Source organism: Labrus mixtus, chromosome 6 (assembly GCF_963584025.1).
Source record: "Labrus mixtus chromosome 6, fLabMix1.1, whole genome shotgun sequence".
Classification (NCBI taxonomy): Eukaryota; Metazoa; Chordata; class Actinopteri; order Labriformes; family Labridae; genus Labrus; species Labrus mixtus.
The window spans coordinates 8,274,863-8,288,870 of record NC_083617.1 but is presented as its reverse complement, the minus strand read 5'-3'; the positions used below and the strand labels follow the sequence as shown (position 1 = coordinate 8,288,870).

Sequence of the window (14,008 nt, the reverse complement as noted above, 5' to 3'; positions counted from 1 at the left end):
ATGGGCGGGGCTTGAATTCCAAAGTGGATCGAGTTTCCTCCCGATACGTCACTCCGGGATAGGCTGCGAGCTATTGAGCAACGCTGTCAGTCAACGGGGTTTCGGGCTGGTTACCTCCGCGTCTACGGGTAAGAAAAACCTAGAAAATAGTTAGTAATTCCCGCACAACTATATTAAATGTTCTTTTGTTAACGTACCGACTAAACGTGAGGTTTTGTAAGTGACCCCTCACGCTTAAAAAATACCAGTTTGAAAGTTTTTAAACGGTGCACATAAAACTAGAACGGAAACTTTTGTCGTGAAGGCCTTGTTCTTGTTATTTTGTTGCAACAGGTCCACTTCACGGCAACAAATTAACATACCTGTATTTTCTTTTCTTTCTTTTTTTTAAAGTCGTATTAGTTTAACTTCCTAAAATAACGACGTGCTGTGTGTTTTTTTTCTAATGCAGAATCGGACCCCCCAGACAGGAGAAAGTAGCCTTGCCCATCGCGGGTTTAAGGCTCTGGGATTAAAGTGATCGCCAGTCCCGCAGCTTTCGTCGAAACTGCCGGCGGGGATTCATGCTGTGTTGGGTTAGCTAAATGCGGTACGAAGCTAAAATGATGCCGGTGAGTTTACAATTTATTCACTCAAGCTACAAGTTTTATCGTCCTGTGGCTCTGTATTTATGTTGTTAACATTGTATTGCCCAAACAAACACGTAATGTGTTACCACTGTATTACCGGCTGGACATTTAAATTGGATGCGGCGGTTGTTACCTTGGTGTTATTACTATGGCAACACAAGCTTCTGTAGTGAAGTTTATCACCTGTGACAGATGTTAGTTATTGTGATCAGTGCATGGCGGTATAAGTTACATCATTTATTTGCTTACTGGGATGTGACTCTACATGTATATCTTACAAGTAATCCAGTTCAAAGTCTCCATGCCTTGTCAGGTACACAGAGCCAGTTTTGAGACTTACCTGATAGGCTGTAATAGTTAATTCACTTGCATGTGTATGTATTCATAAACATCCAGGCTGCTAATAGAGTATACACAACAAGCAAACATCACCTGCCAAGCTTTGCTTACACTACTATGCAAACCTTAGCACTAGACTCCTGCCATGTTATCACCCATCATCATCATCATCATCAACATCTTCAACACCGTCGTCAGAGGTACATTACTTTTGCTGCAGTGCAAGCCTCTATTTCTCAGCATTACTTCGATATGTGTAGAGAGGGCAGCAGATAGAGGTGTTCCCTGTGTGTGCTCCCTGTAGAGAAATACCTTTCAAACAATTCAAAACAGTTGTTTTTAATAATGCAGGATAACTTCTCTGTTGTGGCTGCTTGCTGGAAATAAACGAGCAAAGGTTACAGAGGTGTTAACTGGATTTGTAATTATTAATCATTTGAAACCAGCTAAAAAATCTCATGTCTATAATTCATCTACCTGAGAATGGCACAGTTTAAAGGGCAGCAGTTTACAAGTTATAATTGTGAAGGATTTTGTAAAAATAGTGAAAAGCACCTTTCCAAATTTCTCAGAGCCCGGGGCAACATCTATTTCTTCAACTTAGGGACAATGAGAGAGATTTTTTAACTCAACCATCATATTAAAAAGCTGAAGGTCACTTATTTATGAAGCTGAATGGAGAAATTGTTTGGCTCTTTGGATTGTTAATCAACCTTATGATTAATCTGTTATCGAAATGATTGCCTGTTCATTTTCTGTGAATCGGCTAAATCCTGCATAATCTTTTTGTTTTAAAACGAGTACAGTTCCAGCTCTCGTGGCCCAGAATGTTTAGTTTATGGAGGAAAGGACTGTTATTCTCAGAGCCATGGTACCTTATCACAACTTGTTCTGAGCTGAGTTTCTCTAGGTATTTCTGGACTGTTTTTGTCTTTGGTGAACAAATGTGTAAAGTCACAAGCTGTACAACACACAGGTACACTTTGTTAACAACCAATGAACATTCTAGGGTAATCCTCTGTTTCTGTATGTTAAGATACTATTGTCATCCATCTCTTCTCTGAGCTGCTGCTGCGTTTCCACTCACACAGCTTGATTAGTGAATTAATCATTTAAGCTGTGGAAACAGTCGTATTTAGATGACTCCTGTCTGGTGCATGTCCTCCGTCTGCTCTTGACACATACTCATTTGTTGTGACAAGGAGCCCTTCTTTTGGACGCCAATGTAAATTCAAATCGCTACATTAACATGTGAAATACAAGATCTGTTTCCCAAAGGCCCCATCAGACCTTTTTTTTCACAAGCACCTTTATGCCTATTCTGTCACCAGAGAATATATCGACGTGTGTTTTGTTGTGTTTGAATGAGATACAGCTTCTGGCGTTCACCTGATAAACACAAAATGGCTTCTATATAGCCATGTCTGATGCCATGTATTGTCTTATGAATTACAGCCATAGTCCATGACCCTGCTCGTACAGGCCAGGGGCTCGGGGGTAGTGAGAGTGTAGTGTCGTAATTGCTGGCTGGGATGGTAAATAGGGGGTCACTGTTTCCTGAACACAATGAGCTGTAGGAACGCTTTAAAAGCATGTTGTTGGGAGCACATTGTGTGTGTGTGCCTGTGCTGTGGCAGCTCCCTGATAAGGGACGCTTGCTCTTTATTGAACCATAGCATGGTTTAACTATTTTACGCCTGATTTACTGGTATGTCTAAATAGGTCATTGTTGTGTAGACACTTATTAATGCAGCATTAGGGCCTGAATTCTCTGCTGGTTTATTATTCCATATTTAATTTTTGTGTCTCTGAAGATAAATTGCGTTTAATAAGCGAGAACAGAGAACAAACAGGATAAAGAATATCAGGGAAAAGTTTTTACATGACTTTGGATTTCAAATGTTGCCTGCACTTGTCCCTTCCTCATTCCTCTCCCATGATACGAGTTGCTTGTTGTGTAGATTTCAACGCTGATAAACGTTTTGTGCCTTGCACGCATAATTTAGTTTTGCATTTGTTGCCCAAACACATTTGTACCTTTCTCAATCACACGGTACGACATATCCCACTGTTGCCTCACTGTGCAGCACTGTCATGATTGGTGGGAGAATACAGTGATGCTTGGGAATCCTGATTTTGCTGTGTGTGTGTGTCAACAGAAACCTGAACAGGCTTTCTTTCTGTTCACCATAGACATTGTGTTTACTCCATGGGAGAGTGTGTGGTGGTTACGTAAGCAGTCAGACACAACTCTGATAGCAAAGGACATTGAAGGGCAATATTGTGGCTTTTATCTTTATGAAGAATAGTTATCAAGATTATTGTGTTAGCTGAAGAGACTGTAGTAAAAACAGCAGACGCGCCATGCAGTGATTCTCTGCTGCCAACCCAGCATTACCTAACCCTATTAATTAATACATCCACACATTCAAAGTAGCAAAATTATTTTGTCAAAGGAAAACTAATAGATAACACAGTCAATGCAGCATCACATTAACCTGCGTTTCTGAGTAAAGTGGCCCAGAGTTTACCTGAGCAGGTATCATCGTACCCACATTGGAATATTGAGTGACAAGTAATCATGCAGCAAGGACATTGTGACAGCATTGTCTAAGGTTGCAGCACTATTCTTCTAGCCGTGGTGAAAAGGGAGGCCATGGTTCAGAAGTGTATCCGGGGTGGTCTGAGAGTCCGCCTTGACCAAATGGTCCCAGGAATTAAGGTTCCAGCAGATACTAGCAGAGTCCCGAATATAAAGATCCTTTTGTGCCTTCCACTCTGCACCATGTCTAAAAAGCCATGAAGATAAGTTAATTAGACTGATAACAGAAAGCCTTGTTACTAGAGGCAGAGTTTTGTTTTCTTGTGTGGGGAGACAGCAACACAGTACAATGTTCTTTGTAATTTACAGCTGTGTTTATAAGTGGGTGTTCTGTGCATTATAGCTTGGTTTTAATATCAAACATTTACTGGCATGGTAGGATTTTAGGCTCTCTTAAGACTTTAGTCTAGGTTTCTAAAAAACAGTACCTGCTATAGCTTGTGTGGAGACAAAAACTATTGTTAATGAAGTCAATTTAGATCCTGGTTCCTGAGGTTAGAACTGTAGCTTATGTTCCAGAAAATGTTCCTTTATGTTCCTTGAAAAGTTTCTGTAATGGAACCAAGCTGCAACCTCTGGTCTTAAAAACTGAAGCCGATGCGGAAGTGCACATTCCTACAGTTACTCGAGTATCCGCTTGAGGCTGGCTCCAGGAACACTGGAAGTCACATACACATGACTGGCAAAAAAGCTATTTTTACAGCATAAAGAAACATCTTAACAGCCTGGTACAAAAATCGGAAAATGTCTGATTAGTTATTGTTAATGTGATTTTTTTTAATAACGGCTCTGTTTTGATTTTGAAAACGATACTTGTTATCCATAGTTAGGCGCGTAGCTGACATGATTGACAGGTGGGCGCGATGTAATGGTTTGTCAAGAGGCTTAAAAACCGCCTCAGCTTCTGTTCTTAGCTTGTCGTTAGGTTGACTGAAAGTTAGGCTAAGACAGGATTTCCAGCATGGCTGCGGCTGCTGATGAGCCTCCAGCGCCCCCTTGCCTTAAAAGATGGCTGACGTCACCCAGGCTTCATCCATTAATATTTACAGTCTATGAGTGGAACGGGGCTTTTGTGCTCTTGCCTCCATTAATCACCTGCACTCCTGCTTGACCAATGTCTTTTTTGTATATCACAGATTAAAAACCACAAAGACATCATTCAGTGTGCATTTTTTTTCCCAGGAAGCCAATTAGTGTGTTTGAATTGCTGCCTCTTGGCTTTCAGATTCCCGTTTGAGATAAGTTTTGCATATGGTAATTTACCATGTAACAGTGAATGCTTCACTTGTAAGTCATTTTGTAGCACTTGTAAACTTCAATCTGTGTACATTATGCGATATAATTACCAGTTTTCGGTGGTCTTGTAAACTCTTGTTACTCTAAATGAACCTCATCTGACAGTCGAAGAGGGCTTGGGGAAAAAGAGGAGACATCCTTTCCGTTCTGCTGCATAGTCTCTCCCATTTCCCTCATCTCCAAGATAAGCACAAAGTTGGAACTGTCTCATCACGTAGACCAGAAATGGAAGAGTTTTACGAGAGGGTAGATTATAAAGTGATAGGCTAAGTACTGCAGTGCAGACTGAGAGGAGAGGTTGTCCTGATCGGAGAGGTTCAGCTCTCTGCAGCTTCCGTGTGTTGTAAAAGCTGCTCTGGTGTTGTTGTTTTTTTCCTAAATGTTGCAGCTGAATGAGACTTCTGTGCATTCTGATTCCCTCTGCGTCCTCCTGCTGGTTGCCCCTGACCTTTTCTCCCTGGCCCCTTCACCCCTCACTTTGCAGCATAAAGAAACTAAGAGAGAGAGAGTGAAAAAGAGATGAAGAGGAATAATGTATAAAGTCATTAGGGAGTTTCTGCTGCCTTGCCTTTTTGAAGGACTGCTATGCTGGAACCGTGTCAACTCTCGAAGCCGTGGCAGGGAGAACCGAGACCCACACACGAGAGGATGATGCTGCAGTGTCTTACACACTCACTGTAATCAGATTCAGAGGTGACTCCCTCAACGAGGCCTAGTTGACTCATTCGCTTACCACAGCAATATCTTAATTGAAAGTGTGTGAAGACAGAAGGCCCAGCAGCCCTGAGGTGAGACCCCCTCAGGCATGGTCAAAATATACTGCCACTGTTATCTCCTGCTGCTGTCACCCTGCTTCAGTGTCCCCTTTCCATTTTACTTCACTTTCACTTGTCCCATTTCGCCCAAAGGCATTAAATCTGATGTCGTGTGTGTGTGGAAGTCAATCCCAAAGTATTATATCAAGCCTCTCCAACACTCTGCCTATTCGGTATGACTGTGCGAGGTCCTTCAGGACAGGATGTATTCAGAACATGCTTTGCTTTTTTAAAATGTAGATGCATCAAACTAAGGGCTCCCTTTAGAAGTTCTTATCTGGTTATGAAACTGACTGAAATGAACACTGATGCCTCTATATGACCTACATACCCAAACTAGAGTTAAAGCATGAAGATTGACTTGATCTATATAGTAAGTTTTAAAGCCTGTTACCACTAGCACCGTGTCTGAACAGCTTTCGGCCCTAACAGCCTTTGATTACATTTTCCATGAAAAATCCCTGGAAAAAAATCACAGTGAGTGACATGTCTGACAGTTACAAGACAGAAGGGGGAATTTTTCATTAGAGAGCACTACCCACTCATCAGAAAAAAAACAGTAAAGAGATAAGAGCTTTGCCCACAGAGGCCCCTATGCAGTAACTTTAAAACCTAAGTTACTGATGTGTTTTTTGTAGTATTAATTACCGCACTCTCTGATAGTTGGCTCTGAGAGCACGGCAGAAGCTAGTTGTTTACCTGTGAATCCAACACACATTAATGGATTTAGTTTGTTTTCAGTATAACATTGTTATCTTAACAAAGTTTCAGTCTTTTGTGAGCAGGAAGTTGCAATCAGGTCTACCTGCAACCGAATATAAAATGCATGGTTTAACATATTCTGTGCTCTAAATGAAACTGGGTTATTCATCACCATGACAAGCTGAAAATATTATATTTTACGCCATTTATTACTGAGAAGTGGCCCTATTATTTAACATTAAAAATATTGAAGTTATTCCTCGATGAGAGAAACTGAACTTTTTTAATTATGACTTGTGAGTACATGAATAGTAGTGAGTCCTGTGTATGAGTAGGACCGTGAAAGAAACAGTATGGGCCTAAACAAATGTACCAGTCTTTTAAGAAACGGTGAAAGTAGTAAATCCGTTAGCTTATTGTGTTTTTGAAACCACCACTAACATAGTGATTTTCAGATGTAGTTGTTTTTGTTGTATTTGTTGTTGTTGATTTGATGTGAGTTGAGTGACATTTTTAGGCTTTTATTTGACTAGTTATCATGATATATCCGAGTAATACCGTTATAGTACAATCCCGGGTGAGACGTCTATTTCTGGACATGAGAAACTGCAGGGTCAGACACTTTTGAGTACTCTCAACTCAATATGTGACAAATAGCATTTGGACAATGATGTTAAGCGACTAATACAATAGAATTGACCCTCACAAGGACACAGTAGGTTGTCAAGGTGGGACACAGGGGCTGATAAATAAAACATGTATTTTAAAGTAACACCATTAGAGGATTTATTTTTCTTTTCTAACGGTTATCTCCTTCTACCTCTGTTTTGGTGCGCCACTATCTTTCTGCGATGCTCATGTATGTTATCAGAGCGATCAGTGGGAGTGCCTTACACACTGACTCACCAGTCCTTCTTCTAATTGGTAAAGGGTTCAGTGTTGATCTTTAAACCAAAGTTGTGTGTTAGTCGCTGTCTAAACAACTGGAGAGTCTTGAAAAGCCTGTTCCCCTCAGACCTGCAATCAATAGCTCTCTGCATCAGAGCCCCTCCGGCTTGGAATGTGAAAATGATCCCGATTACACGGCAAAGGGCCAAATCAGCATCTTACTGAATGTAGGCTTTCTTAGTGTACACTACAGTATATTGCAGAATCCTTAGAAGGGCTGCAGCCTATACACCTTTTTATAGAGAATAGAATCATTGATAAAGACACCTGCTGAAATGAAATAACCCAGTATAGCTGATACAGTATCTTTCTTTGTGTTTCCCTTCTCTTTCTCAACCTCTCAGTCTTTCAACTAGGCAGGTCAAGTACCTGCTGCCAGCTGCAGTCACTATCTCAGTGTTTTTATACAATGTCTTTTGTCTGAGGTTTTGATGTTACAGCCTTTCATGTGTGAGAGACACACTCTGTCTGTGTTATTGTGTCTAGAATTGATGTTCTAAAGTATGTGCCACTGGTCCTCAAGTCTCAAATCACTACAGTACCAATGGTAGGGATTAAAACACCCTAAACCAGCCACTGAATAGTGAAATGTTTTTATTGGAGCGAACACCTGCATACCAGGCCTTGGTTCCACAAAGGATACTCTTTATAAAACTTTAGGCATAGTGGCTGGAGCCTGGCTGCAGGCTATTGAATTTAAGCTTACTATTGTAGTACAGAGCCAGTAGTCTGTTGAAAGGCTATATTTTTATATAGCGGATTAACTTAATCCCTGAGATATAGCCCTACTGCCATGGCCTTATAGCAGCTCTGCTCTGAGAATATCTACAGTGCAGGCTGCAGAGTTAACGGTCAAATTCCTTTTGCGCTGGTTTGCTATAATTGTCAGTTTGCAATTCTGTGCTGTCACACCAAGCCCAAACCCAGTGCGACAGCGTTTGACTGTGCTCATGCTGTGGTGGTACCGAAAAATCTATTGCTATAATAGCAAACCCCAGCAGCAGAGGCAGCTTGTCCCCTTCTCCTTCCCCTGGGCGATCTCTGTGCTCCGTCTCAGGTAGGAAGGAAGTGCGATTCAGCAGATCCTTCTGTCTGATAGACAAACATAAGGGAAGTGCAGCATGTCTTTGTCTTAAATGGTTCTACTCAGCTCCCTAGCTGTGTATCCAAGGTGTTTCCTCCTGGTCATAAGCCATTGTTGTACTGTTTGTCTATTTTGAAAAAGACGTATCGGGTTGTAATTGAAGCGTTTAATATTGCTAACTGTTGTATCTATGAATATTTAATGAACTCTCTAGATGTCTGGCCAATCCAGAGCAGGAAGTCAAGGTACTTTTCCTACCTGCTTGTGTAAGTAACACACATAAGGAAGCCTTCATCTCCGTAATCAACTAGCAGAGGCTTTGGAGTGGGGCTGAACATTATGACACACCTTAAATAATCGCGGGAATACTTTACTCATATTGGTATTCTGTATATCCGAATGTCTGGTTTTGCAAATGAAATAGATCTGAATTTGCTTAGTTTATTTTATTTTATTTAGTTTGTCAGGGAGGAACATGTACAACATACATTAATCTCAATTAATGAGAGGAGATGCATTGCACCTGATTTAGCTGATTAGCTAGATTCCATCTTACACACACCGGCCTAAAAATATGGGAAAGTCAGATAGACCTGTCAGTTTCTACCTCTGTGTTAATTCAGAAAGGGATATTGTTAATCCTGATGAACAATGTTAATAAAAAAAGTTCTTCAACATTCTACAGTGAGTGGAGATCAAAATTGTGAATGTATTAACCTATCCCTATTATGCAAATGTTATCTTTACCAAAGCAATATGCAAAGATGTATGAAATTAGGCTGCTTAGCTTAATTAATTATACATGTTTACCAAACATGAGTGAAATGTCTTAGCCCATAAGAAGTGTCAGCGTGCAGATAGATGAAGGTCAGCAGCAAAGTGCTAGCTCATCTGGATCAAGGCTTGGACTGGGTTGTGGTGGTCCTGGGTCATTAACTTTAGTGCGGAGGAGAATTGGCAGACAGTTTCAGCTTTGCCACCCCCAAGACTCTATTCTCCTCCCATCAGGGTTTCTGTCTTCTCCCTCTCTTTCACTCCTGCTCTTTCCCACCCTCCACCCCCTCCCTCCCTCTGTTGTCTCTCTTTCACTCTCCAAATATTAACAGGGTCATTTGAATGTCCTACATTGCTGGGAAGTTGTGATGATGTCAGCTGCTTTGCGCTGATCTCTGAGTGGCTCTTTTGTAAAATGCAGACTCATTAAATTGATACCAGGTTTGGTTTGTCTATAAACACCAGCTATAAAAGTGGGATTTATTGTGTGATTCAAATTAACAACGTGCTAGATACAGTAAAACTATTCTGATTAGCAAACAGGAAAGGAAAACTCTTTGTTTTGGTTTTTTTTTTCTCAGGGGTTGTCTTCTCCAATAAGCTGTTCGTTTTGGCCAGTGACTAACACAGCCCTCTGTACTGTAGATTACAGAGAAGGATGACTCACTGCTGACTCGCTGTGTTTATAGGGATCTTTCATTTACATCCCCATGGAACAAGCTAGTTGAATCAGGTCCTCTGAGTCAGCTATCCCTTGTTTCAACCTTTTACTATTCACAGTGAAAAGAAAAAGTCTTCCCTGGTTGTGTATGGTGGTACAGACATTTTCAGAGGAAACGTGTCACATACCCACTCATTCAGTGGGCTTCATTTGAACAAGAAAAGGGGGAATAAAGCCTCTTATCTTAAGGCTGTTGTGCTTTTGCTCAGTGCACCCCACAGTTCAAAAGCAACCCAAATACTTTTGTTTCGGTACCGCGGCTACAGCTGCTCTGCATGCTCACCCCCCCGAAGCCCTTTGTTCTTGTGACCCTGTGGACCCGATGTTCCCACCATGAGTGCCCCTGTAGGCACCACCATTCACAGCACGCTGGGAATAGGAAGACCTGAAAGTCTAACCTGAAGGTTCAATAACACCTTTCTAATCATTTCCAGTTTTTTTTTTTTTAATTCTCAGCCAGGCTGTTCTGCTTCTTTTGCAAAAGTCCTTGAGAGGACATTTCACTGTGGTAAAACCTGAGGCAACAACAGGAAGGTTCACAAGTTCAAGTCACCTCCTCCTTAGGACACCTGTTTTGTAATATTGGTTTTATAATGTCCTTATCAAAGCTCTTGTTACGTGTGGTGAGATTACAGATGATAGGATATTCCAGCTTGGCCCTTAAAGCCTTACATACATCGGTTCATGATGCCCCAGATAGACTGCTTTTCACTTTCATGTTTACCGTCAGTGTTTACAATGGTTTTAGAGTACCACTTTGCCTGAATTTGACATTTCACTCCCAAACTTTCTCTTAATAAATGGGACTCCCAATGGCTAGCATAACTATAAATGAAAGTTAAATACTGCACAGGCTTTGAGTTAACAAACAGGTTTGAAAGCAATACACTAGCTGTCTAAGTTTCAGTGAAGAACGTGACAGGAATACCAACATTGTGGATGTTTACTGTGAGATAGCTCGACTTTCTTCTCAATTTCAATGTGTTTATTTTTTCTGCAAAGGCTGAAGGCTTTGCACAATCCACTTCTATCAGTGACAGCTTTGTTGAGATAGTAGATTCCTTTTTAGATCGCTCGAAACCAGTCTCCAGTACCATCTGTCAATCACACACTGACATATGCATCCAGCCTCTCCAGAGTCCTCAGTGGTCTGCCCCTTAAGAGGTTTTGGCAGGGGTATTTAGTGTGGGTTTGTGTGTGTCTGTGTGTGTGTGTTTGATAGAGGGATCTCTCACAGTGGTGACAGCACTAGTTAACAGTAAGATGGTACAGGCTGAAATGGAATTCTGGGAGCTTGCCTGCAATTTTCTCTGTTGAGGAATGAGAACTGGGAAACAGACACTGCTACTATCTGTTTCCCATTTCAGACATGCACCCATCTATGTTCATCTGACCACCGTTTGAGTTATATGTCTCTTGTGTAAATAAGCAGCCTGGCTTCTTTGGGTTGGAAAGTCACATAGGTGATTTCACTTTGTCTTACTTTGTAAGATTTCTATTTCACTTAAAACATGGCAAAAGTCAAAACAGAATTCTGCAGAAGATAAAGTACACTTGTACTGCCTTATAAGTTATTAAGGTCATATCTCAGTAGTTTTCTCCTCTGCTCAAAATCAATTGGAAAACACTGAGATGTTTTTCAAAAGATACCTCTATCAGATAAGTCTGGAAAAACACTTTACCTCACATAGCGAGCAGAAAAGAAACTGTTAAAACCCCTCATAAAACAAATGAGTCATATCAACAGTGGCTCCTTGTATTCTCAATATTCATCCAGGACAGTGGATTTTATAAAACAGGCAGCAATGAATTATCTAATTTTGTTTAATTATCTGCAATTTAGTAGTTTCACTGTTAGAAGCAGCAGTGGTGAGTGTCCTCAGGCTCGCAGTTTTCATCTTAAAAGCAGCAACAGTTGGCAGCCTCAAGGAGATAATTTAAGATATCACAACATGTATTTCAGTACATTGCGCCTGACTGTCCCCCTCTAACACAGGGTGCAAAATATTCAGGGAGAGTGCTGCTCTTTCTGATTGTAAGATGTCAAGGCACCTCAGTTTGATGGACATAATGCCATCACTTTGACATAGACAGACACACTCTAAACCATAGGGAAATAAATCACCTGTTACAGAGATTTATATTGATGATCACTTTGTAATCATCAAAGCCACCAGGATCTACTATCTTGAGTTGTTAACTTTCCTATCTAATCTGAATGTCTATCTGTCACTCCCTCCCTCCCCTCCCTCTGCCGTCCCCAGATGTTCCTGACAGTATACCTCAGTAACAATGACCAGCATTTTACTGAGGTCCCCGTTACCCCGGAGACCCTGTGCCGGGACGTGGTGGAGTTGTGCAAGGAGCCTGGGGAGACGGACTGTCACCTATCTGAGATGTGGCGTGGATCTGGTGAGTATTCTGAAGAGTTAAAGTCACATGTTGTTTTGTTTGTGGAATATGGCCGCAGCCAAGGGACAAGAGAGTCAGTGTGCAGACACTTGTTTGTCTTCTCCCTTTAATTAGAGGGAAATTGCTTTTCTGAAGTGGACCATATATGGAGATTAGCAGTATGGTCAACTGTGGTTTCTTTCTGAAGGGCTTATCTCCTCTGCAATGCAAATGAAGCAGAGCCCATAATCCTCGCAATAAACAGTCTCCCAGATATATCCCACAACTCTCAAGATTTCATGCCTTGCCCATTTTCCCCCGTCTCTGAGAGTCAGAGGGTATTCAGAATCAAAACTCAAGGAGCAAGGCTTCGAAGCTGTTCCCATGGTGATGCTGCCATAAGAGTGAAGAAAGTGCCAATTATTGTGTTTGAGTACTTCCACAAGTAGTCTGAAAAGAGACGCTAACTGCTGAAAAGATTGTCTCATTTTGCAGCCGTCGCTTCCTCCAGACTACAAATGACTCTCCTTGAAAACAGCAGTGATGTTTTTATGTGACATGAGATTCAAAGCTATTTATAAACTATTACACATGTAACTGATTTGTTTTTCAGTCATGCCCCTGTAAGGGATTGCTTTCATTGACCTCTACTTGACTGTAGTGTGTCAATCCATTTGTGTAATGAAATGGTCTAAAGCAGGTTGAAGAAAATGTCTGAGGAATTGATGATGAGCCCTTTGGCTCAGTACCAGCCAGAATAATTGACAACATATCACAGTGGTTTTCCCAGAGGTCATTGCTCAGAGAGATCAACTAGATGTGGTTGGAGCTGATGAAGTGAATCTCCTTTCAGTGTAGGCCAGCTGTGTCATGGTAGTGGTTGGACAGGATTCACAAAGCAAACCTAACATGTGTACCTGACCTACATTGGCATTACCACATGCTTTAACCTTACCAAGCTTAATTTAATAAGAATTATTCAATATTGACTTTATGGGTGTGATTTTACCTTACACCAGAGTGCTGACATCTTATGATGTATTCCATCTGCAGAGCGAGCTGTAGGTGACGGGGAGAGGATGCTGGATGTGCTCCAACGATGGGGACAACACAAGGCAGAGGTGCGCTTCTTTCTGCGTCACAATCGAGCCCCTAGCAGGGATTCAGGTAAGTGTCCTTACCAACACATTAAATACAACAGGTTATAAAGCAAGGAGGTTTTTATGGTCTTTTTTTTTTTTTGCACACAAGAGCATTTTTTTTGGTGAAGTGCTGCCCTCAGACAAAAGACATTTGGCACCAATGTAGTAAACTCCAGAGATGCCTGCAGCCTTTGAACAGACACAGACCCCCTTTAGCGTTTAGCATTCAGAAAAAGCAGTTTACATTAACAGCCTGTCAAAGCTGGACTGAACCAGACCACCTCTCCTCTAAAACCGCAGAGGTTTGAAAAATGTAACAACTGCCTTTATCCAGGGAAGGGTTTTGCTTTGGTGGGCCTCAAATCCTTAAACAAGACTTATTTAGTCTGACTGTTGGAGAGCAGGCTGAATGCAGAGTGTGTCAGTGACATCGTCATAAGCTTGTTACTTTCAGTTTTCTTAGGAACACAGAAAACTCAAGTATTTTGGTCGTACGGTATCCTCTCAGCCCCTGGTTGCGTAATCTAAGCCCTTTTACCCCTCACAGCTTGAGTCTGGCCCAGGG

At 41.4% G+C, this 14,008-nt stretch overlaps 1 protein-coding gene across 4 annotated transcripts in view; it reads left to right on the top strand.

Annotated features, from left to right (window-relative positions):
- The first annotated feature begins 10 nt into the window (after positions 1-10).
- Positions 11-14,008, top strand: part of tp53bp2a (tumor protein p53 binding protein, 2a) — a 28,979-nt gene continuing 14,981 nt past the window's right edge. For all 4 annotated transcript variants that reach the window (XM_061039823.1, XM_061039822.1, XM_061039824.1 and 1 more), the window contains exons 1-4: positions 11-128; positions 452-611; positions 12,175-12,322; positions 13,355-13,468. In XM_061039823.1, the coding sequence (XP_060895806.1) occupies positions 585-611; positions 12,175-12,322; positions 13,355-13,468 (289 nt within the window). In that variant the 5' untranslated portion in view covers positions 11-128; positions 452-584. The remainder of the gene's footprint in view (positions 129-451; positions 612-12,174; positions 12,323-13,354; positions 13,469-14,008) is intronic.